This window comes from Sceloporus occidentalis, unplaced genomic scaffold (genome assembly GCF_023333645.1).
Source record: "Sceloporus occidentalis isolate IW3139 unplaced genomic scaffold, rSceOcc1.0.p SCAF_85, whole genome shotgun sequence".
Lineage (NCBI taxonomy): Eukaryota > Metazoa > Chordata > Lepidosauria > Squamata > Phrynosomatidae > Sceloporus > Sceloporus occidentalis.
The window spans coordinates 1,580,971-1,607,774 of record NW_028317065.1 but is presented as its reverse complement, the minus strand read 5'-3'; the positions used below and the strand labels follow the sequence as shown (position 1 = coordinate 1,607,774).

General features: G+C 39.6%; 2 protein-coding genes across 2 annotated transcripts in view; both read left to right on the top strand.

Moving 5' to 3' along the window:
- Positions 1-8,706, top strand: part of LOC149285057 (yjeF N-terminal domain-containing 3-like) — a 37,584-nt gene extending 28,878 nt beyond the window's left edge. The window contains exons 5-7 of the mRNA XM_089495855.1: positions 4,588-4,701; positions 5,340-5,490; positions 8,507-8,706. Of these exons, the coding sequence (XP_089351981.1) occupies positions 4,588-4,701; positions 5,340-5,490; positions 8,507-8,706 (465 nt within the window). The remainder of the gene's footprint in view (positions 1-4,587; positions 4,702-5,339; positions 5,491-8,506) is intronic.
- Positions 8,707-15,547: 6,841 nt separating this feature from the next.
- Positions 15,548-26,512, top strand: LOC149285056 (cartilage intermediate layer protein 1-like). Its single transcript, XM_089495854.1, has 5 exons — positions 15,548-15,749; positions 16,650-16,958; positions 20,359-20,467; positions 23,163-23,320; positions 24,129-26,512. Exons 1-5 carry the CDS (start codon positions 15,548-15,550, stop codon positions 26,510-26,512), a joined length of 3,162 nt encoding a protein of 1,053 aa, XP_089351980.1.
- The last annotated feature ends 292 nt before the right edge of the window (positions 26,513-26,804 follow it).

The following is a 26,804-nucleotide window of genomic DNA, read 5'->3' as shown; positions in this document are numbered from 1 at the left end:
AGTGGTTATTTCAGTTACTGTTGCCTTTTAGTCATCTCGAACCAGTCTGCCCATTCTCCTCTGACCTCTGACCTTAACAAGGCATTTTCGTCCACACAACTGCCGCTCACTGGATATTTTCTCTTTTTCGGACCATTCTCTGTAAACTCTAGAAATGGTTGTGCATGAAAATCCTAGTAGGTCAGCAGTTTCTGAAATACTCAGACTAGCCTGTCTGGCACCAACAGTCATGCCATGTTCAAAGTCACTTAAACCCCTTTCTTCCCCAGGGACTAGAATGAGGGATGAAGGAGAGAACAGGGTCAAGTGTGACACCAAGGCAGCGCACTTGGGCAGTGGTTGGATGGTGGAGCTGTCAACAGTAATAGAGATGTTTGGAATTGTGGACAGAGGGGATGGTGGGATAACCATAAGCTCAGTCTTTGAGATGTTAAGCTTTAGGTAGTGTGAAGCCATCCATGATGCAAGTCACGTCATCCATGTATAGGTGATATTGAAAACAAAGTAGAAGAAGACTAGAGGCCCAAGAACTGAGCCCTGGGCAACACCAACAGATAGCGGTAGGGGAGAGGAATAAAGTCCAGTGAAGGAGACACTAAAGGTACGGTCAGAGAGGTAGGATTTGAGCTAGGAAAAGAGCTGTGTCAGACATGCCACAAGCGTGAAGGGTTTGTAGAAGGAGGGGTGATCAACTGTGTCAAAGGCTGCAGAGAGGTCCAAGAGTATAAGTAGTGAGAGTTTGTGGAGAGAAATGTAGTTAGTTGATTATAAGTTAACTCTACCAGCAGTTTGTATGCCAACGGGAGAAGGGAGACTAGAGGGTAGTTTAAAGGGGATGTGGGATCAAGGGAAGGTTTTTTTAAGATGGCAGAGATCATGGCATGTTTAAATGAGAATGGGAATACACCAGAGGAAAGAGTGAAAATATATTGTTAGGGTTGGGATAAGGATTCCAGAAAGAGATGGTAGGAGATGTGAGTGTACAGGATCAAGAGGACAGGTGCAGTTGGGAGGATGTGAGGACCTCAGAAACTTCAGTAGCAATGACTGACTGAAGCAGTCAAGGGTGGCGAGTTGGAGGGTCAGAGTATCATGTGATTATCACCATGGGAAGGGTGTTATCTCTAATGCTGTCAATTTTGGTCTTGGGCTTAGAAGATTGATGCTCAATGTTTTCCTAAAGCGAAGGGGGCTGACCCTGCATCTCCAATGCTGGCCTGGGAGGATGCCAGAAGAAGTGGGAGCCCAATACCATTGCTGGGGAGGAGGAGGGCAGACACCTAGGGGGTGAGCAGAGTGCTGATGCTGCAGTCCAGATGGTTATTCGGACAGGTTTAGGATACATTTTAGAGAGGTTTAGTTGGTTGGTATGGTAGTGAAGAGCTGGAAGTCTGCCCTGTCTCAGGCAGGTGGTTTTTGAGACATTGGGAGTATAACATTGGGCTGGCCCGTTTACACCCCCTTGGCTAATTTACACTTTCCTCTTTGGGAGTTATTCCCAAAAAGGAGCCTGAGAAATTTCAGTTTATATACAATATATACTCAATATACTCAAGAGGAAGGTCTGTCAATGACAGTATTTCTCCTGAACTAAGCAGGGTGTTTATACATCCTTCGATAGAGCGTTTCACTCGGTTAAATCATGTGGTCAAGGGGCACTTATGGCAAGGTTGACTTTGAGTCCGCCTTCGGGGCCATTCGGGACAATAAAGAATGGTCTCGTTTTACTAGGTAAACTTTTCTTGGGAAAAAGAGGAAAACCAAAATGTGGTTTATATTGATGCAAAATGATATTTTTATTTTAGGATGAGATTCCTTTTTTTAACGGTACTATTTTATATTTTTAGAATGAATACCCTCTTATGCAGATTTTGACAAACTTAATTTTAGAATTTACTGATTTCCGTGGAACTAACAATATTGCATAGGTATGAAAAATTGTGGTTTAAAATTATACATTTCTTTTGTACTATATTGCTTAAAAAATCTGAAGGCCATTTTTAATACAGCCTGGTACAAATTTAAAACAACCCATTCTGCTAGGGATGTCTTAAAAAAATTATAATAAATGTAGTAAGGATTTAGTCTATGTAGTTCCAAGGCAGCATGGATTTACGCTAGAGAGATCATGTCAGGCCAATCTTATCAGATTCTTCAACACTGTAGCTAAAATAATAGATGAGTGGGAAGCAGTAGAGCTTACTTGGATTTTAGTAAAGCACTTGATGCTGTTCCAGTAATCATAAACTGCATATGTTGAGACTGGACTTAAATGTAATCGCATGGATAACGTGTTGGCTAAATGATAGAGGACAGTGTTGTATAAATATAGAAAGGAAAGGTTACGCAAGGAGTTCCACATAGATCAGTATTTGGGCCAGCTCTGTATAATATAATTATTAAGAATATTGCTAGTAGTGCGCAACTGTGCAAGAGACGAAATACTGCAGGTCAATTGACACATGATCTAAGAAAACTAGAGGAAAGGACTAATGTTGGAGGCCTAACGTTTAACAAGTCTAACCATAAAAGAATGTTTAGGACACAAAAATCCAAAGGCAGAACAATGGCTTTGATTACAAATACATTATAAGAAAGGGACTTGAGAGTTAATAATTCAAGATGATTTAAAGGTGAGTGGGTAGGCCGGGCTGTGTAGAGAAGCAGTAGGAAAACCCAGTAGGTTGCTAATGATGCCTTAAAGGTCACTGTTCAGACATAATTAAGAATACTCTATCTGCATTCCTGCTCTCCAGGTCAACACCTGAATCCTCGCGGGAGCTGGGTCTTGACACGCCCTGCTCCCCGCCCATTTCCCCTTTAAATGGTGGTGTTTCCCCGGGACCGCCCACATACATCAGCGAGACTGCCCACCGACATCAGCAGAACCGCCTACTGACATCAGTGGGCAGTCCTGGCCTGGAGCTCAGAAGTTCCCAGGTATGTCTGTCTGGTTCTGAGGCCATAGATTCAGAAATACATAAATTATTTAGACAAAATTAAAAAAGGTCTGCAAACTTTCCAGGCAGATAAGAACTTGTCAGCTTATTTAGTCTGCCCTTTCGCTGTAAAAACCTCAGACCTTATTTGGGCCTTTGCTTTGTTTATGAAATATTAGCATCATGTCTAATTGTTATAATTTCTTGTGAAATTCTGTATTTCTGCTTGAGTGGCACACATCGAACAGGTGTGAGATAAGCATTTCACAAGCAAACCAAGTTGTTCCTGGTATCAACTGATGGTACAGTATAGACTAGCAGTGGTGACCTTTAGCATTATTACACCATGTTAGCAATAAAAGCAGATTTTGTCTTTGTTTCTACATTGTGCCCCGTGCATGGCTGAAATGTACATCAGAACTCGGTACACGTGGGATGTCTCACAATCTTGCTGTCGAATTCAAAACTTCAAATTGGCAGTGATTAAGAGATAATTTGGAATGGCAGGCCTTGAATTAATATATGCTGAATAGGCAGTAGCAATTAATATCAAGGGCCCTCAATACTCTAACTAGTCACTCCGACTGTCAAATAATTGTGCAGATGGATACTTGAAACTTACGCAAACTTGCTTGCTAATATATGTTTGCAGCCAATATGTTCTCTTTAACTGGATTAAGCAGAGCATCAACAACTTTAGAACTTTGACCTTTTTTTTTATACCAGACATAAGGGACATCATTAGTCCAACTGGGTCTCTGAGTAAACCTCTCCTCCGTGACCTCTTATATGCACTGAATAAGGATTCTAGGCCAATACAAATTTTACAAAAAGCAACCACGATGTGTATCTTAACAACTATATAAAGTCGAAGACCCTAATGTACATGATAGATTGGGGTATTAAGTGTGTAGCTTGCCAATAATGTTTGGTTATTATAATATATAGAATCGCCTTGCTGGGTCTGCCCCATGCTAGCTTGCCAGTTACCCCCTACTCTGATATAAGGCTTACAATAATATTTTGGCAGGGTGAGTGATTACAATCTCATCGTTGGTTACTCAGATCCATTTAAGATATACATATCATGTCAATTCTTCTTCTATGCCCCCCCCCCCAAACTGGTTTATTTACTAATTGGCAGGGACTATGTTGGATAATTTTGCATGATGTTACTGTTAAATATGGAGCTACCACTCTCAGTGCTGCAAGAAGTACTCAGCCCTATATAATACATAGTTAAATCATCAAGATTTCGTCAAGGTCTCCTGACCTATTGGATTATTATTACATTATACAGGCCCAACTGATCCCTTCTTGATGGAGAAACTTTGCAGTGTTGACCCTTCATAACGAATAGTGAAGCACGGATATAGAAACCCTATAGTAAATAAACACAGAGCCCGGGGTAGTTTGCCATATTGAAATGATAATCTTGCCAGATATTTTGAACACAGTTTTGTTAGTACTAATTATTGTTTTAGTGACACATTTTTTAGACTATTAGTAGAACCATTTAATGTTATTTTAAAACATCATATCAATAACTAATTAAAACATCATCAAAATAAAACATCATTAACACAATGATGAACCAATATAAGCTTTATAACCTTTAATTCTTTCTACTGCTTCTCTTTTTTTTTAGGATTATGAACCTACAATCTTCTACCCTAAAAGGTCGCTAGACAACCTTTACAAGGACTTAACCATTCAATGTGAAAAAATGGACATTCCTTTTCTATCCTACCTTCCCACAGAAGTAAGATTTAGGATAACAGACAGAGTGACTTTAAAAGAGGTGGAATGTGAGATAAAGTTGACTTTATTTTTAAAGATCACCATTAATTTGGTCAGTTCATGTAAAATGCAAGCCTGTGGTTTAAGTGCATTTAACTCCATGCTACTAACTGTAATTTAAAAAAAAACTGTGTTGAATGTAAAATTTCTGCGATTATAATGCCCATGTGCAGTACAATGACAGATAATACTGTTGCTTCAGCTGAACCACTCTAAACACTTAAGTAAACACGGCACAGTATCTCACTGTCACCCATTTGTGCTTACAAATCTATTTTGTGTAGATCACTAAGATTTTATGGCTTGGTTTTATCTACAAACTTTGCAGTGGCATTTTCTGGGCTCCCTGGTAGGAAACTACTTTGTGGGCCACTTGGGGAGATCAGGGATCTATGGAGGTCTGTGTCTTACTCAATGCTGCATATTCTTCTACCAGAAAAATGCTGGTATATTATATTCTGGCATGTCACCACTCAGCACAGAGGATGGGAGCCACAGAGGTATGTGCTGGGGGATCCAGCCAAAATACACCATTAAGGATTCTTGGAAATTGTATTTTTTATTGTTGCCTTGGGTGATCTCTCCACTCATATTCTCTAGGTGCAGTTAATTAATGATGCATATAATTTAGTAGTGGACGCAGTGCTGGGGATAGAAGCAGAATCTGAAGAAGTGAAAGAACCGTATTACAGCATTTTGGGGACCTTGAAACAGATAAGAATTCCTATAATCAGCCTGGATATTCCATCAGGTGAGTAATTGGGGCAACTGCGGTTCTTTATAATGGTGACTCTGGGATATGGGGTTAGTGGACTGAATGTTAAAAATAAAATGAAACTGGTACCTGAAGCCTCATATACTACAGGCATATCTGGCAACATCAGGTTTGGAATTATGAATTAACAGTAAAATTAATATTTGCACAGTGCCAAAAAAAGAGTATGATGAAGATACAAAATCAACTTCAAAAAGGACAATCATTATAAGTTTGTATAATAAGTGAAGGCAATAAATATATGTTGTGTGTGTGTGTGTGTATATATATATATATATATATATATATATATATATATATATATACATATGTATATGTATATGTTATATACATATGTATATAACATATGTATATGTATATGTTATATTTTCCCTTTATTTGGAGACATCTAAATACCATCAGTGTATGTTTGGAAGAGTTGCAAGGTAAAGATGGCGGCTCCCTTGGTGTGCACACAAAATGGGTTTCTAATATATTTATTAAGTGTAATAGGCTCAAAAATGTATGCATTTTTTCAGACCTGTAAAAAAACAGCAGTTTTGTTGCCTATGTGCCCCTGCCATGTTTTCCACTTCTGTGTGTACCTTTCCAGAGTGCAGTGGGTACCTTTCAGCATCCAATCCACACGTGTCCTATCTTACTAGTACAAAAAATAAATAAAATGAAAACCTATACAGTAGCACAATATAACTAAACTGAGCATTATTACTGGCTCCACATAGTCAATTTTGTTTCTAAAATATAAACAAAATGAAATGCTACAATGAAGTCTGTCCAGCCAGGGAAAACAGGTTAATGCAGCAGAGAGCCAATATGTTCTGCCAGGATTAATCTGTTTCTACAGACTAAGCATTTTAGATTTCTGAATGTCTGTGGTATGTAAGTCTATGCTTTTAAAATCCTACGATTAAAAGAAGAATGTTTTAACATTTGTTGTCAGACAGGATTGTCACCTGATGACCATACCATGGTCACTAGATTTTAGAACAGTGAAGCTAAGTGTTGATCTCACTTTGTACACTCCACATAGGATAGGTCTATTTTTAAGACAGTACAAAAGGGGCAGCTGTCCAGAGCACAAGCATTTGATATGGCTAACAGCAGACAGCAGCCGAGGTAGTGGCAGGTAAGGGCAAAGGGGATTGAGATAGAGCTGTGTGTAGGTGTATAACCAGGAGGTGATGGTGATCATTAGAGGAGTTGCGTGGAGTGTGAGTCCTTTCACTGGAGCTAAACCTGGCCAAACTTCAGCCCTATATCCTGACTGGTACCAGTACCACAGGGGGAGGTCAACGTAAATCAACTCATCGTACATCCTAGATTTCACACAAATCTTTGGTTTTTTTCATTGTTTTTAAGGTTCTACCCCATACTTCCAAGTGTAACCAGACATATAGAACTTGTGTTCTGTCGTGTACAGGGTAGTGTCCAAACTAAAGCTAAACCAAAAAAAGTTTGAAGTCTATATTTTTTTTGACTACATGGTGCAGTAGATGCACTCTTAGCTGTGATATTAAGAGTTTAGAATACTGAAGGGGTTAAGACTAAATGAGTCCTGTGAGGTGATTATTAGGGAATCTGTGTTTGTTGTTTTTACTTCACCTCCTTTCTTATGGCTTTGATGGGACTTTCTAGAGTAAGGATCTCTGAGATGAGAAGTAGCAGACATGATGTCATTTGAAAACATTTAAGCGTGTCTACTCAAGCTGCATCTGGAAATCCACTCAGCACAGGGAAGAAAGGATGGATTGAGAGGACGGATCAACAAAATCCCAAGGAAAAAGGAAACCTATCAATTCCTCATCTCTCTGGTTAGCCTGCTTCAAACCAGGAGCTGAGATGCATACCTTCCTACTGTACCCCAAACAGAAGCTTACAATAACACCACGTGGCTTAAATTGGAGAGGCCACATTCCCTGTGATAGGTTTTATCACCTTTTCTCATGGGCCCTCAGTCTGGAGGTTTTGTAGCGTATATTTTGAGGATAGTGTATATAGTTTATCAGGAAAGTGATGCAATGTCAATTTTTAATGTTCATTTTCCTGGGATTAATTTAGTGCCCAAAGGAGTAAGCTGTCCACATTTTATAATAAAGTGCTTTATTTATAGAATTTCAATAAGATACAAAGGGGCAAGATAAAGGATAATAAAGGAAATGTAGCTAGAAATAAAGGATATATAGTTTTTTTTAATCTTATTTAATCTCATTGATCTTAATTTAAAGGGCAGTATTCAATAAAATACATTGGTTAGGGGTTTGTAATGCCATGTGACTATGGTAAAAGCCTCAAGAAGAGAAGAGAAAAATGGCCGTTTCTGAAATATCAGAAAGTTTCAGCGGCCAATGGCAGATAAAAGTAGAAACCAGTAACACATCTTTGTAGTACTCCATCATTGTGTATGTCTCCAAACTACCAATAAGAACACTTGGAGCAAAAATATTTTACTGAAAGCTATTTATGTAATTGTGTGTCATTTAGAACACTACAGAAATAGTACAAAGGTCATTTAGAAGACTGCAGTATTTTATTTACATGGATTAAAAGAGATTTTGTTTTGAGCTGTTTTGTCTGAGAGGGACCTCTTTAAGATTCGTACTCATACATATTGCGTTTCCAGTAAAACAGAAAAACAGTGGAAGGATAGAACAAATAGTCTGGGGTAAGATGATAAGGACATAGGGGTAATCAAGGGTTTTGCCTATGGGAACCAGTGGTATGGCGTGAATATGTTTTGAGAGCCACAGCCTACCCTATCATACCCCTAAATGTTTCTGGGCATAGTGGTTTAGGCCCATATTTAAAATTAAAAATGCTATTTCTGATGTGAACATCAGCAGATTCGTCAATTTCAGGCAACCCATTGGTATTAATACATAATTTACTAGTATTGTACATTTTTAGCTTATTTTTGAGATTTGTTTGGTAAATTATTCCTAAAGTGTGGAACTTTTAACCTGCTTTTCTGTTTAATCCTGCATATTACACCTAGGTTGGGATGCTGAGGCCAGGAATCCTGATGGTTTGAACCCTGATGTCTTGATCTCATTGATGGCACCCAAGAAATGTGCTCTCCAGTATTCTGGGAAACATCACTTTGTTGCAGGAAGGTTCCTACCATATGACATACAGAAGAAATATGACCTCAACCTACCAAAGTATACTGGGACAGAGAGCGTGGTGCAGCTTTAGAAAGAAAAACCTGCTTTCTGAATTTAAATCTGTCAATAAATGTAAACATTTTGTGTATAGCTTCTGTGTCATACATGTTTTGCTTAAACAATATGAGTACACCTCAGCTGTGTATTCACTAAACTCTGAGTTTGCAGAAACCTATTCAACACTATGTACACCACATGACAAAAAGTACGTGGACACCACTCATTATTCCGTTCAGATGTTTCATCCACACCCCTGCTAACAGGTATGATGGATGACTTTGTATTTGGCAGATACTAGGAGAACACTACCCAGCAGAATGCATAGTACCATATTGCCTTACTTCCTATGAAGAGTAATGTTAATATCCTGCAGTGTTCATTTTAGACAACGGTACTCTTAACTTTGTGGCACTAGTTTGGGGAAAACCATTTCCTCTTCCAGAATGACTGTGCCCAAAGCAAGGTCCATAAAGACATGTTTTGTCAAGTTTGGTGTGGAGGAACACCTTTTGAAGGAATTTGAACATCTACCTTGAGCCAGGCCTTCTTGTCCAACATCAGTGCCCGACCAAACAAATACTCTTTTGCCCGAATGAACACAAATTACCACAGAAACACCCAGAAGAGTTAAGAATGTTATACTAACAAAGAGAAGAACTGCATATTGATGCCCATGGTTTTGGAATAGAATGTCTAACAAGGTAATGTGGGATGATTTCTTGAATATCATCTTGCAGAAGTGCACCCGGATGTAAGGGAGTTGAAATGTTTACCTGTAGTAATTGCTAGCACCCCTAGCTTAAAACAACATGTAGAAGTAATTCTGTTGATACATTGTTTGTAGAATGGGGTTTGCCTCCTTAATCTGTTTCAGGACAAGGTGATTCTACAAGACATGTCATGTGAAGGACATGAAGGAACGTATCTCATTGAAAATTATTTTCAGTGCAGATACCTACCATGGTACCAGCTTCTAACGGGTTTAACTATAGAGTTGCACAACAGCTTAAATCACTAGGAGTACTTAACAATGAGTAATTTATCGTTTTTGCAGTGTTAACTTACGTATTCATCATTAATATTACATTTTTCAACTGATACACCAATTTAGTTATTTTGCACAGCATTCAATGGAGTCTCACCCGTTTCTTGCACATTTTTTTCATAACATGCGAAAATCAAGAACATGCAAAATTCTGCATGTTTATATTTTCCATAATATCAATAAACAAAGTTTTGTGGAAATGAGGCCATTCTGGTTCTAACTGCATCTGGGAATTGATTGTATCTTAGGAATAAGACCATATTTTATTTAAGCTGTAGTGTTTGACTTGGAAAAATAGCTCTCTGTAATTTAGTTTCTCTCAGTTTTAACTCACTAGAACATTACTGGTATGCTTATCACGTAAATCAAAAACTCTTTTGCGAGATCTATGTGTATGTATGGTGTGTCTGTATGTATATGTATGTGTGTATGTATATATGTATATATATATATATATATATATATATATATATATATATATATATATATATATATATACATATATACATACATACATACATACAACAGTCCTAGAGTGAATGTCACCCCAGGGACGCATTTTTCGCTTTGACTTTGTCTTATCTCTAAACTATATTGTAAAACAGTAGGTATGATACAACCACACCAAACAAATATTCTGAGCACCCAAAAAGAAGGTACATAAGGGAAGGAGAGTTGCCTGAAAAGTCCTAAAGAACAATATGTCAGTACTAGGCATGGTACATCCATACCTGGGAACTCTCTGGGTTTGACACGGAGATTGCCTGGTTCTCCGGTTCAAGACCCGAATCCTCTGGGTTTCCTTTAAATGGGGGTGTTTCCCCGTCGCACGTCCTGGCCGCATCCCGCAAGGGAAGGCTCCGGGTAGCCGGAGCCCAGAAGTTCCCAGGTATGGGTATGTCACTTAACGTTAGAGCTAAGCACTAGTTTAGGGATCAGGCTGGCTCATTCACCTATAACACAACATTTAATGAAAATACTGGTTGGCTTGTAACATAATCATTGACAAATGTCACAAAGTTGGAAGCAACACAACAAGGGTCCCAATGATAGAGATTTCTATGCGGTCAATGGAGCACTTTTTATTAGGTACACTATATGACAAAAAGTATGTGGACACATCTCCCATTTATTAGGTTTAGATATTGCAGCCAAATGCATTGCTAGCAGGTATTAATCAAGCCAATAGGCAGCCATCTCCACAGATTGACAGTAGAATGGGTCATACTGAAGAGCTCAGTGAATTTAAACATGGCACTGTCATAAGATGCCACAAGACATTGCTGGCCTGTTGGATCCGCTCTAGTCCACTGTAAATGCTATTATCGTGAAGTGGAAGCATCTAGAAATAACAAGGGCTCCGCCATCAAGTGGTAGACATGCACACTGACAGATCTGGGATGCTGAGTGCTAAAGTGCACATAAAAATCGACTGTCCTCTGTAGCATCACTAACTACAACTTCCTTTGGAAGAAACATCAACATCAAGCACTTGGGAGCTTCATGCACTATGTGCAATGCCAATGGTGTAAAGCACATCATCTCTGGACTTGTAGCAGTGGAGTGATGTTCTCCATTGAACACCTTTGGAGGAATTGGAGGCAGAACTTGCCATCCAACATCAGTGCCTAACCTCACAAATGCTTTTTTGGCTGCACTCCAAAATCGTAAGGCGAGCCTTGCCAGAAGTGTGGAGGTTGTTATAGCTGGAAAAAAGGGGGCAACTCCATATAAATGCCCATGGCTTTGTTATGGGATTTCCAACGAACTCATATAGGTCAGGTGTCCACATACTTTTGGTAATACAGTGCATAGACTATCAGATACTAAGTATACTAGTACCACAGTGAGTGTACCAAAATGATCTATTATTCATATAACAGTTTTGTCCCATAAGTCTACACTTTATATTTTAGCAGCTGTAAAATAAGTCCAAACAATACCCACAGATAAACATCCAAACTTTGTTTTTAAAATAAAGCATTACCTCATAACACAAGTATCCTTCTCCTAGGTTTACACAAAGTGTCCAAAATAAGGCTTCTGATAATCAGTTGGTGACTTTTTTGTATATATATATATATATATATATATATATATATATATATATATATATAGTATGTTGCTATGTATATATGGCGCTGACCTATTTATTTGGTCCTGGAACCTGCTCAGCTTGGATATAAATATAGATGCCTCTGTTGTACGTCAATTCTTGAATTCCTGACTGAAGAGACAGTACATGAAAATGCATAATGACATCATTAGAACAAGGATAGCTAAATAGATCAGATTAGGATTCATTTTGTTGTGATTGTATATGCCTAAAGCACACTTTTTGGATCCGTTGTACCTGAAAGTGGGCTTTGCAGGGTTGATTACATATGAATTGGAGCCCTTCAACCTTTTATTGATAGTCAGCTCAGAAAGACGATAAAGATAAAGCTTTGGATGTGATGTCCATAAGCAGAATAACCTGCCTAAAACACCACTTTTTAAGGTTTCCTCACTTAATCCTACAGATGCAACTCCTTATGTTTGATATTTATTATGATACAGCCTCGTACTTTGGCAACGTGCTTTTAAAAACAGTTAAAGGATTTCTTTCTCAAAAATGACTTCCCTGAGGCTGAATTAGAATTTTTTTTTTCCAATGCATTCATTTAAACCTTATTAGAAAATTGCAAAACATTGGCAAAGACTGTACGAGAATTAACTCTGTGGGACCTAAAGGGCGAACATTAAAAGTTTCATGCAAGATACTGATTTGGACTCCCTTTATCATTGGGTCAGGCAGAAGGGAATTTCACACACTGAAAAAGTCCCTCCCATTCCACCCCGAGACACTGACAATTTAGTCTGCGAGTCCCCTATTTGCAATGGGACTTGGTGGAGCAGTCACTGGAAGATGGGAATGTGGGGACAGAGCCAGGGCAACAGTCAGACTCAGAATGAAACAATGCGGAGAAGTTATAAAAATAAATTGATTTAGAAAGAGGGCAATTACAAAGAGTGGAGGCACACACTGTAGTGTTGGTTTACATCTTGAGTTTTGTCCAGATCCTCCGACACCCTATTTGGGCTCTTATTTCTCCTCCTGTAAACAGATCCCTCATCTGGAAGCTGGAGGAGGATTTATATCCAGCATCTGCTAGAGCTGCTCACTACCTGTCTGTACAGCCTGAGGGAGGGAGACTCAAAAATCCATCTATCCTACACAGGACACAAACATGCCAGCATGTTACCTTACACTTATCCTTACCATTCTCCTGAAATTCTCAACCACTTACAGTAAGTAGACCACTTCTTCTTCTAAAACCTGAAGTTTCTTTACTCCCTTTGTATACTTTTAGAACTTTTTTTAGCCTCACATTTTTGGAGTGATTGTGCCCAAGAACAAAACTTTTCATGTATTTTAAATATACCTTTTATCTCATACAATGCATCACTTAGACTCTAACCCAAAGAGCTTACATTCCTATACTGCAATGGGGTGGCACAAATACAATAATTTCTAATTATATTTGAATTTAAATTACAATTCTTTTTAATCACGCACCTTGGGAAAATCACGGGTATGTAAAAAGGTTCTGATAAGAACCACAAGCTTTCCAGTGTTATGTTTGGTTTTAATCGTAGCTATTCTTATTGACCAGCACATACAAAGACACTGGACTGGATTCAGTATTATAGGTAAGTGAATAGCATTTGTTTCATAGATTCAAATGGAAAAGAAATTCCTAAAAACACACATATGTTGGCCCACATTCAATACTTGAGATTAAATATATTGCACTCTTATATATGTAATTTTTTTCCCATTGTAATCTATGCAGTTTAGTTCAATTACTTGTGAAAGGTTGATCTCTAGCATTGAATCAAGTCCACTGGCTGTATCAACATTATTGTAGAGGCTGTACAATTTGCTAATTTCACATTGTTAAAGCACATCATCTAAATCTGTGCTTGGTGTGTTATTGATAACACATCCTTTGTGTTAGTGATGGGAACCATTAATTTAACTGTCTTAGGGCCTCTAAAAATGTATGGCCGACATGAGACGATGTATTTGGAGAGAGAGCGAGAAAGAAATGCTCCAGACAATATTATTGAGATTGAAGGTGTCACATCATCAAATTGTAATATAGGCATTAATGCATAGGATCACATATAGGATACCCCCAAAGGTAAATGATGACATCTCTGCGGAACTGTGTAGGGTTTCTTATGCACCTTTTAATGCGGCGGTTCGTTTGCTTCAGGTATCTGGATCCGGAGCTCTCATGGCAAAATCGGACGAGGAATCGGCTGGGAATCGAGATCGATTCCGTGGCTATAGAGTGTCGTCTTCCGTTCATAGACTTGAAGGCTGAGGTAGTGAGGGTTCGGGCACTTAGGAAGATTCGTTCATTTACAGTCACTGTTGGGCAAATTGAACTTTGCCTGTCGAATTATACCGGCCTGGGCATTTTATACGGCTGTCTTGCCCAGGGCTGATTTAGCAGTATGGGGCACTTTTTTGGACTCCTATAATGGGAGGTCTTATTGGCAGGCCCTAGAAGTGTCCAATTCTCAGCTGCATCTCTATACAGATGCTGCAGGGTCAGCTGGCTTTGGTGCCATACTGAGAGCTGGCCAGAGTCTTGGTACGAGTCTGGTCTCACTAGGAACCTTGTGTTCCTGGAGCTGTTCCCTATAGTGGTTGCAGTGGTCCTCTGGTGTGAGTCTATCCGTGATCAGAGGCTGTTCCACTGCGACAACTTGGGGGTTGTGCAGGTCATTAATAATCTGATGGCCTCATCTCCCCCTGTTGTCCAGTTGCTGTGGCTCCTCATGCTTCATTGCCTTTGTCTAAACGTGTCGTGTAGCGCGATGCATATCCCGGCAGTATGTAATATCATGGCTGATGCTCTCTCTCGTTTTCATTGGGAAGAGTTTCGTGCCGCCGCGCCACATGCATGGACAGTTGAAGGGGTGGATTCGGGACTCGGTTTCCAAGGCGACCTCGGGTAAGGTATGGGATGAGTGGATATTTTTCGAGGAGTCGTGGGGTCCATTTCGTGACCGAACTTATGGAGTATTCTGATTGATTTGCCACTGGGAGGCCGCTTGCTTATCTCATTCAGCCGTGTCATCTCGGCTGTCGGGCCTTAGCTTTTTGTTCACCAAGGAGTTCATAGTCAGGCAGGAGTTGAAGGGGTGGAAACGAGATTCCGGCTCTTGTGACTGGCGGAGGCCTCTTTGTTGGTAAGTTTATTTTCAGCCCTTGCTTCAGTCTGTTCATCTGAATTTGAGGTTTGTCTTTTTCACTGGCGTTCTTTGGGGCCATGCGTATTGGGGAACTGGTAAGCCCCAGCAGGTCGGTCCCAGGTGGGATATTCTGGGAGGATGTCCTGTGTGATGTGTGTCTTTGCACTTTCGGATCCGGCACTCCAAGACTGATGTGCTAGGGAAGGGCTCGTGGATTCGGCTTCGAGCTATCCCAGGGTCGGTGGTCTGCCCCTTTTCGGCTCTACGGAGCTATAGCTTAGTTCATCCTGTCATTCAGGGTCCCCTCCTTCTTCATCAGGATGACTCTTTTCTGTCTCATTTCCAATTTATTCGGGTATTTCGTAAAGCTTTGGAGTTTTTGGGATTACCAAATTTATGCCATGGGGTCATTATATTCTGATTGGGGCAGCAACTGAGGCGAGATCTCATTTGAACGAGATCAGTTTAGACCTTTTTAATTTGGCAACTCAAGATGCAGTCGAGTAGGCCATGGCCTTAGTGGGGGGTCCGCCCCGCTGAGTTAAGGAGTTAATCAGCGTGGCTAGTGGTGATTGACATGTCGTTGCCAGTCAGGGATTATAAGTGGATGAGAAAGGAAGCGATTGGTACGGAAGTCGAGTTGGGTCTCAATCCCTCCCCTAACCTCTCATGTGTTAAGGTTGGTTATCAGTGGACGTGCCCACCGAGCTTTGTAAACGGCTGGTGGTTAGCACTTGATTTATTGGAGGTATGTCGATTTATGTTGGATGAGGGGGGAGGTGAGAACCTGGGGAATTTTTTGTGGTGGATGGCTAGCAAGGAGGGTTTTAGATATTTCTGTATTAGTTTACTAAATTATGTTCTAAGTTAGTAACATAATGTTCGATTATTTATAATATGTTTTAATACTTATGGTTCTGTTTCTTGGCTAATACAGTATTTGAAATATGCAATAAATGCTGTGGCCTGTTTACATCCAAATCTGGTGTCTGTGTTTATTTGTAGAGGGGTGTTTATTAGGTCAAGTATCGTTCAGCACTGTCCCCCCTACTTTCATACAAGTGGTAGTGGACTATACAAGGGCAAATGAGGCTACATGCAACTGTCAATGGAACACCAACTTCTGGTAGTGGTATTTGTAACCATGGTGCAAGTTCAACAGCTCTCTTTGCCTGAAACGTTCCTTTGTTACACCACTCCATATTCTACAATCAGAGACTGGCATGTGAAGTACGTTTTAATTAATTATGTTGTGCCCTTAGTCTAGAAACAAAATAATCAAATTCAATATTTTAAGCTACGGGGGTAGGGTTACAGAAACACACACTCATGTAGAGGGAGATGATAGGTCTGTTCTCTTTCTTCTTTACACGTTTTCTTTTTACTAATTCTAAACCGTCACCCTCAATATTTTACCTGTGTCTTATATCATATACCCTTTGTCTTGTAAAACCAAACTCAAACCAAACATGTATTGTTTTTATCTTTTCAGTACCTTGCCTGTTTGCAAAAGCCTATACCCCATATGTTCCTTGGCTACTATGAAACCTGTTTGGTTGATTTATGCTTCCTTGTTTTGTATTAAAAATATCACTTGCTCCATTCTTTCCAATGTATTATTGACAAGATGTGGTCATTTTCTTGTGTATCATAACCTTTTTTTTGCTTTTTGTCTTCAGTCAACTATACAACTGAGACAGTCTCATCTCCCTTTTCAGGTGCCACAGAGTGGACATCTTGGTTTAACATAGACCACCCAGGAGGGGAAGGGGATTACGAAACAGTACAGGCTATTCGCTTCTATTATAAAGATCGCTTGTGTTCTCGACCTATTGCCCTTGAAGCCAGAACGACAGATTGGGCAACTCCCGAACAAACAAAGGAGGTTGTACACTCTAATCCAGAAAAGGGGTTCTGGTGCATTAACAAAGAGCAGCCCAAAGACCAGAGGTGTTCAAACTACCATGTTAGATTTCAGTGTCCACTGGGTAAGTGATCTGTGTTAAATAAGACACCAAAGATTTACACATTATAGAAACAATGGTAGGTCCAAGGTTGATTCGCTGTAACACTTAATAGCGTGTGTTGAGTGTGTGATCTCTATATATATTCACGTGAAACACACCCTAATCAAAAAAAAGATATAAATTGGTAGTTTGAAAATATTATTATGAGCCATAAATGAATTAGCTTGTCTGTATGGATTAATATATCAGAACTATTCATCTCTTTGAGTCAATGAATTTCCATGGGAAACACAAGTTAGGTTTAAAGCCAATGTCAGCACAAATTTAACAGTACCAATGTTCTATTGAAAAGCAGCTTTCATACATTTAATATTGAGCTTGTCATATTGTTGCATTATTATTTTCCAAAACTTATTGGCATAAGAGCAAGTTGGTACCTTAATAAATAAACCAATAGAAACGAAGATGATCCCAGTTCTTTAAAAATATTTACTGTATATGTGGGAGCACTGGATTATATTTTTTGGTATGTACACCATATTGAGTAAAAATGATATTTACATGGGAACTAACAATTTTATGCCTCACTCCAGATCTGCTTTACTCGTCTCATTGGTCACCATGGAGTTCGTGTTCCCAGACCAGCTGTGGCTCCAGAGGGATTCAGGTCAGGCATCGTTCTTGCATCTATACTCAGCCTTTGGGTATTTTGAGTCTGAAAAGGTGTGTGGGGGAAGCTACGGAGAGGAGAGTCTGCAACTCCAGCCCCTGTGTAGGTGAGAAACTAAGCAGCATTGATGGGTTCTATTCACTAAAGCATTCTTTGATAGGACAAGTATTAAAACTTTTTTTTTACCTTGTGGCTGACAGCCCTGGTATTTACCAACAGTATTCTTACCTGGTAAAGTGGCAAGCCCTGGGAAAATCATATGGGTAGACCAGTTTCCGTGACCCTTTTAAGCACTGACTATAATGTTAAAGGTCACAACTGCATTGTTCAAAGCTTGGATTTTAAATGTGTCAGTTGGAGGTAACTTCCTACACTGCATCACATCAGTTACTGGGAAAAAAAAGGTGATAAAGGGGTATTACTGCCGGGTGACTCTAGCATTCATATCACCATGTGCTACCTGGGCCACTGCCCATCTTGCACTGCTACTCCCAAAATATGGTAAGAACTTATTTCAGAAGGTAATGAAAAATGTAATAGTAGGTTTAAATGAACTCAGAACACAATGGTAAGTTAAGACCACATTAGCAAAATGGTGGGGACTACATGCCTCATCCTTCTAACAGAGAGAATGTAAAAGTAAAACACAACTTATCCATATAGTTTAGTAGGATACTGAAAAGACTGGACAAGTTAACTTTCTGAGTAACAATGAATTTCACGTTAAAGTATAGAAGACTTTAGAAATGTATATTCTGCACATCATGTTAATGACATTAGATGCACCTGAAAGGTACTTTTTAAAGCCCCCATTTTATAGCTGCATATGTTTAATAAAATTGTTCACACAAACTGATTTTGACAATGGCCATACTACTCAGAAGGGAAGTGGTCACCCTGGGGATTGTGGACCCCTTGTACAAAGGGAATGGGAAGAAGCATCAGACGCCGGACCTGCAATAGCAAGGACATTTCCTGTGTTGGAAAGTCGTTCCAAGTTCAAAAGTGTCAGAAGTCTCCATGCAATGGTAGGAAATATCTCTTGTATTTTTAGTCAAGAGATATGCAGGTATGCAGTCAAAGTCTATGTTTCTATTCTACCAGTCTCTCTGCTGAAGATTCATGTTCTTTATGATTAGCAAGATTATGTGTCCACTATTAAAGGGATGTTACAAGATTCAGTTTGTCCATCGGTGCTAGACGATGATTTTGTTCAGCTGTTCCACGTGTCTAATCTAGTATTTTTGTTCTTGACAAAGTATTAATGAAAGATGCCACTGGCACCAACATTTTTCATATTGTAAATTTTTATTTTCTTTCAACTTTTCATCAACCTCATTTCTGGATGCCACTACCAGCCTGCAGTGGGTGTACTTGTGCCATTCACACACTAGTGGGGAAGGTCCACACTAGCCAAGGATCTGTCATTAAAAATGCCAAGGTGTTCCTCACAGACAAGCTGCTGGGAAGTACTGACCTACATGGCCACTTCAGAGTAATTGGACTATGCAAAGAAGATACTTTCAACATCACTGTGGCAAAGGATGGTTTCTCTTCTGTAACCTTGCAGACCCTGACAAACAGCACTGGAATGTCATATTTTGAGACTATTTTAAAGAGAAAAGGTGAGAAAATATGGTATAATTACAGTATTTTTTAAACACAACCCAAAGGCCCAGATGTATGGTTATCCCTATGATTAACAAAAAAGTAATATTAGTGTGCATAAGACCAAGGATGTTGCTAGGTCTTCAAAAGATTCAGGCTAGAGTGCACAGCAGATCAGATAGCAGTGGAGTCTGCTTTGGGAGTGGCCCCTTCTCTCCTCTTCTACCTCTTCCCTTTCTGTTTCTCTCTTTTTTATTTATCTCAACTCTTCCATTTCTCCAGGGTCTCCATTTGGGGCTATAAAGTCAAGATTTGGGGCTTCAGTAGCCCCAGTAGCCCCTAGCAACATCCCTGCATAAAAACACCCTTCTGTAAAGTTGTATAAAGACTGGTCTTTCTGTAAAGCTTGCACTAAGGAAAATTCTCAATATTTCAAGATTTTGTTGACCAGATTAAGATTACGCAGCACTTCTTACAATACATATATTCAAGGGGTATAACAAGACCAGAATTGACAGACTAAGACAAACCGATACATTAGGTCGAGAGAGCCCTGCTCGCAAGCTTACAATCTTGAGGGAATGGGGTGAGGACAAACATAAGGAACAGAGAAAGGTGAGAGGTAGTGTGGGGTTGTATCAGTGACAGGGAAGTTCTAGCAGCTAGGGTGGTATGTGGTATGGTGAGATGTTTCTTGAATGTTGGAAGGGTAAATGCTGAAACTTTGGTGGAAGTAGATTCTAGAGATATGGGGCAGCCCGAGGGAAATCTTGTTGACGGGGAAAGGATGTGGTGATAAGTGAGGAGGAGAGCCTTAACCCATGGGAAGAACGTAAGGATCGAGTAGGGGAGTACTTGCTTATGAGGGCTGAAATGTATGGACGAGCAGTGTTATGGAGGGCCTTATATATTAGTACCTGGATTCAAAATTTAATTCTAAAGGTAATAGGGAACCAGTTATCTTCATTGAATGCAGCTCCTCTTCTGCTTCCCAGTTTCACAGAGTGGGGAAGCAGAAGAGGAGCTGCATTCAAGGAAGATAAGCCTAGCAGCAGCATTTAGCAGAGGAGAGAACCTATGTTTTACAGCTCTGTACACTAAATGTAAAGTGGCTTTGTTTGTAGCCTTTTTCTTTCTCCTAAGGAAAGCCATATATTGTACAGCATCCTTACTCCAAGATCCGAAGGGTAGGACACAAGGTTACTCTGTGCTGTGAAGCTACTGGAAACCCACCACCCACTAAATATTACTGGTAAGGAGCAAGGTATCATGGGAGAGGATAGCATCATTGTTTATTTTTTTGCATAATGTGAAGTCTGCTATATATAGTAGATGTTTTTTTGACTGAAACTTTTTTTTACTAAACTTCTCTGTCTTCTTACCTTGGCTTTGCTTCCTGTAAGCTACTGTAGATTTCACATGATCTGACGTAAGACACCCCATGCGTCACTTTTATTTATAGTAAATCTGATATCAGTATTTGAATTTGCAAGTCTATTCATGAAAACAGGAGGAAAAACAATAAAGTAATATCTGGAGTGACGTCAAAAGCCACTTCAAACAGACACTCAGGCTGACATTAGGTTACTTCCAATTTTTATAAAATTATATGATTTGCAACACAATGATGTACTCTTAGTTAATAGTAATGTGGTACATAATTTATAGCTTCTACTGTAAATCACTTAGGGCACTTCCTTGTTATTCAATGTAAGGGTCACAGAGTGTTCCCTTTTTAACCCCGTATTTTTTAAAATTGGATTTTTCTACAAATATGGAAACCTAAAGGAAAGACACAGGAAGGTCATAGTATAAAAGCTACAGTAATTTAGCTGTGAAAGAACAATGGACTAAGGAGGTTCGAGGAGTGACATTACTGCAGTAACACCCCATCTTGGAAATGTACGTAATGTGACATCCATGTGCTGTTGCTGCTGTTGCAGATGGCTGCGCACGCACTTATCTGGTATGGTGCCCTAATGAGGTTCTTTCCTATGTAGCAAGTGCATATAAGAGGAGTAGCTGGAGATACAGTTCACCTAAAAACAAGAACAAGTGCCAGATAAAGTTTGAGGTTTATACAGCAGGAAAAATGGACAGACTAGATGGGCCAAATGGTTATTACTTGCCATCAAATTTAACGCCTTAAGAATAGAGGACATAATATTATATAGTACATCCTCTTCAACTGTCACCGATTGTAGCTAATTACTAGACTTGTGCATTCGTATTCAGACGAATTGAAAACGAACACGAAGGGTGCGTTTTCGTTGTTCAGCCCAAATACTAAACATACGAACATGGCGGCAGCAAACCGTATACGAAGACACACAACACGAAGAATCCTCGTGTTCGTCTTTATCTACTAATCTCCCTGGTCCCTTCCCGATCTAGCCTACCTTATCTACGCAGCATCGCAGGAGTTACCGAAAGCGGAAATCCGTCAGAAGTTAATGGAGCAGGGGGACAGGAAAAGTTCCCCGTCAGGAGTGCAAGCGACTCTATTGGTCGCCTGCAGGGGTCTCTTCTGGTATCAACCAACTGATCCAAGAGTTAAAGGTCCGTACAAGCGACTTTATTGGTCGTTCGTACGGACTTTTAACTCTTGGAGCGGGGAGACCAGTGGTCTCTCCCGGCCAAGTTGCGGCACCAGGATTTTAAAAGTCTGTACGAGCGACTCTATTGGTCGCCAGCAGGGAGCTCGTCTGCCATCAACCAATGAAGTACAGGTGTACTTCATTGGTTGATGGCAGAGGAGGCCCCTGCAGGCCACCAATAGAGTTGCTCGTCCGGACATTTAAAATCCTGGCCCCAAAGTTTCTGCGTAGTCTGTACCGCATTAACCCCGTATTAACCCCTTCTACAAAAAACGGCAAAAAACTAAGAAGAAAAACAAACACGAAGAATCTACACGAATATTCGCCCGAACCGAACACAGGAACGGGCGCTTATTCACTTAATAGAAAGATTTTTTTCCCCCACCAAGATGAACACCAAGACAAACACGAAGAAGAGATATTTCTGCACTCCAGGAGCCAATGACATGCACATTGTCAATAGCAATGCCTTTCTCTTCCTCACCCTGATGTTGAGGTGTAAAATACTGTCTCAGTGTTTTCAGAAGCATTTGTTTTAACAAATGTGGTTTTTTTGCTGCCTGGTCAGTCACCCTATTATGCAGTTATTAGCAGTCTTTTTCTTTTTCTTACCTTAAATATTTTTTTTTACACTTAGTAGATTTGTGGGATGGCTGTAGGAAAATTTGCTAGTGCAGATATATAAAGATTTAGATATGTTTTAAAAAAAAAATAATTTACATTTTTAAATTTAAAATGTATCTATTCCAGTTTTAACCCTGCAACGTAATGAAATGTTTCCGAAATCGAGACAAATACCTATACATATACTGTATATACAATATATTTTTTTTTCAACTGTACTAGTTATGTATAGTTCTATAGATGAAACCAATTGGAAAAACCAATTTTTCCAATTTTATTAGGTTCTAGATGATGGTTTATATACGAGGGCAGTTCTAAAAGTTTCCGCACTTTTATATAGTCCTAAAATAAAATAAAATTTGTGTTGTTAAAGGGGTAATGTTTCTAATTTATTTAATTCTTATGAGAGAGCAGTGCAATTTGACTAGCGTCTTTGTAGATACCTGGGGGCCGACTCATAAAACTATAGTACATTCGACGGTATTAAAATGCTGCATTGAAACCATAGTAATTCACTATTTATTATGTGATCTACTAAACTGTGTAATTTCTCTCTAGAAGAACTCTAATATTACTATATACGCTATATTACTATGTATATTAAATCTATTAGTAATCATTTGTACCATCATATCCAAACCTAAAGCAGTGGCGCCTTCTTTCTATTAAAGTAGTTATAGAAATTATATAGTATCCTTATATTTCTGTCTCACTGTCTTCATGCAGGTACCACAATGGCACATTACTTGATAAACATACATTCAAGTATGAACAGAGTTTAACACTTCATAATATAACAGCGGCCCAGGCTGGGGCATACCAGTGCAAGGCTAGCAATGGACTAGGAGTTATCAAGTCCTCAATATCCCAACTGACTGTCATAGGTAAATAAAATACAAAATAATAACTATGATGAGTGTGAAATAGACGTTAATTGAAGTTTTAATAGTAGTTGATTCTGGACTATGCTAATATATCTATACTACAGAAAAATGACAAAAATACTTAAGGTATACTTAGTTGCATGAAATGTGTTTTCTGCCCTGTGACCACATTATCATCTACTGATAAATACAAATCATTTAACAGATTAATATACTTAAGACTTAATTACTTTTGTAGCAATCCACAACAGCCAAATCACATTGGCTTTTAAGAACTTTGCTTTTACATAGTTGTGTACATAAGGATATGTGCAGTACCGATTATCTATAGTCATTCATCACTTAAATTATGTTGTCACACAATCTTCCGAATATGAATTCGCAGCATAGATGATGGTTGCTCCATATGTTCAACTGTGTCAATAAACAAAATAGTGTCAGGAAAAGTATACTTATTGATACACTTTATCCCCGCTAATGTATGTTGTATAAATTGTAGTTTATGAATTATTTATGTTCCATCAATCAGTCCTGTTTTCATCTTTTTGTACACTCTTGGCACTATTGTATTTTCTTTTTCAATTTCCATGTTATTTGTCATCCTTTCATTATCACTGTTTTTTGCCATTCTGCTCTCACTAATTCCGTGCTCAGATTACCCTGAGTTGTTGGGAAAGGGGCATAAGTGGTTTTTATTTGCCCATCTAGTTATAACTTTCCTGGGATAGTATATTTAGATATCATTATGTTCAAATTTGTGTTTACTAAAATTCCTCTCATTAACCATAACCTTGTAATTTTACTGTAGGGAAAGGTGAAGCTGGCTGTAACAAATCACCACTGGAACATCTTGTTAAACTCCCTGTTGATTGCAATCAAAAAAGATCTGGTTCTAGCTACTACAACGTAGGCGAGTGCCCAAATATACAGTGTGTTGGGCAAATGACTTCAGACTTGCTATGCAAAGATAAAGTAGACTATTGTTGCGGGGTAAAACGAATGAAGTTACAAGAAGTAAAGTGTCCTGGATACATACTACCAATTATGGTGGTGGTGGAGTGTGGGTGTGCCCAGTGCATTCAACCTAAAGTTTTGATAAGAGGAAGGGTGACCTCATATGACAGCGGGGAGCCCCTGCGTTTCGGACAAATCATTGTGAGTGGTAAAAACATGGGCTTCACAGGATTTAAGGGTGAATTTACCTTAGAAGTGCCAAAAGGAACAAAAAGGCTGGTGGTTACTTTTGTGGATCCCAAGGATAGATTCTTGGAAACAATCAAAGTTTTTCCATTTGATCCAAAAGGTAGCACTGTGTTTCAAGATGTCAAGGTAATGAGAAGACAAGAGCCAGTTGATCTTGACCCTACAGTAACAAATGTAATTTCTCTTGGGGAATCAGGGGAAGAGGATCCAATGGGAGAGTTAGTCATCCCACCAAATTCTTTCACCAAAACCAATGGAGAAGCCTATTTGGGAACCGTCAAGGCCAGTGTGACCTTTCTGGATCCTAGGAATTTGAGCACTGCCTTTGCTGCTTCCAGTGACCTAAATTTTGTTAACAGGGATGGGGATATTTCCCCACTCAGGACTTATGGGATGTTTGCTGTTGACTTTAGAGAGGATACTACACATTCATTGCTACAGACTGGGAAAGTGGAGGTGAGGCTCAATACAGAGCAAGTTAAGATGCTCCAGCATCTTGAGAAAATGAAACTTTGGTCTTTGAACCAAGAGACTGGAATTTGGGAAGAAGAAAGCAATTTACAGATGGTTAAGGGTGGAAGGAGGGGAAAAAGAGAAGAGAGGTCATTTCTAATTGGACAGCTGGAGATACGAGAAAGACGCCTATTCAATCTGGATGTTCCAGAATTCCGGAGATGTTTTGTAAAGGTTCGAGCCTATATGAATGAGAAGTTCATACCTAATGAACAGCTGGAGGGGGTAGTGGTGACACTCATAAATCTAGAACCCATGCCAGGATTCCCATCAAATCCAAGAGCTTGGGGTCGATTTGATAGTGTAATCACAGGAAGAAATGGAGCATGTCTACCAGCTTTCTGTGATGCTCAACAGCCAGATGCCTACACTGCCTATGTTACTGCCACAATGGGGGGAGAAGAGTTAGAAGCTGCTCCATCATCTCCCAAACTGAACCCAAATATTGTTGGTGTATCTCAACCCTACTTGAACAAGCTGGGTTACCAGCGGACTGACCATGATGACCCTGCTGGTAAAAAGACCGCCTTCAAAGTTAACCTTGCCAAACCAAACCCAAACAGTTTTGATGAGAACCATGGCCCAATATATGTCTATCGAAATTTGCGTGGATGTGAGGAAGCACCAGTTTCAGATAATCACTTTAGATTCTACCGGGTAGAAGTAGACAAATATGAGTATAATGTTGTTCCTTTTGACGAGACAGACTTGACTTCATGGATTGGTGGGTACTTATCTTGGTGGCCTAACCCACAAGAGTTTCGGGCCTGTTACATAAAAGTGAGGATCCACGGTCCACAGGAGTACATGGTTCGCTCTAGGAATATTGGAGGGAGTAACTCAAGGACTAAAGGGCAGCTTTATGGTTTAAGAGATACCCGTAGTGTTAGAGGCTTGGATGTGCATAGCACATCTGCAGCCTGTGTCGAATTCAAGTGCAGTGGAATGCTTTATGACCAGAGTTTAGTAGATCGGACCCAGGTTGTGGTGACTCCTCAAGGTAGCTGTCGTATTGTGGAAGTGAACAGGCTTCTGGAAGAATATCTTGCACGCCACCCTCCTTTGGCTTTAGGAAATGACACTGGTGAATTCAGTATGTTGGCTCCTTTTGACCCTTTAGGTCATAACTACGGCATTTATACTGTGACAGATCAGAACCCACGATTGGCCAAAGAAATTGCTATCGGACGCTGTTTTGATGGCACTTCTGATGGCTTCTCCAGAGAAATGAAGTCTCAAAGTGGAGTAGCATTAACATTCCGATGCCAAGAGAAGGCCATAACACATGAAAGTTTTTTCCAGCGTTTGCTTAACAATCCAGGACAAGCCCTTCGTGAGATTAGGCAAGAAATGCGTGAGAATGAACAGCAAGCAGCACCTGGACAAAGAGTGCCGTATCCTGTGACTGGGATTCCCAGCCTAATTAGAAGGCCCTCTGTCTCTCAGAGAGGAATGGGGCAATCTCAAAACAAGTAATATCAAAGAAAAGGCGAGAAATGGTAAAGCTTTGTTGTAGTAAGCACTATTGCAGTCTGAGGCTCACATGTAAAAGCACAATATTGTGTCCATGGAAATATTGCATTATCATAAAATAATCTTGTAGAACTATCAGATCAGACGTGTGAAACTGTCGACTATGATAGTTGTATGTATAAATAATGGAATGGACAATCAACAAGAGCTCATGGCCTGACCATATTTCATGGGGAAACATTATTCAATGGTAGCAATGTTCTGCAATCCACAGACTTTAAACAACAGGACAGCC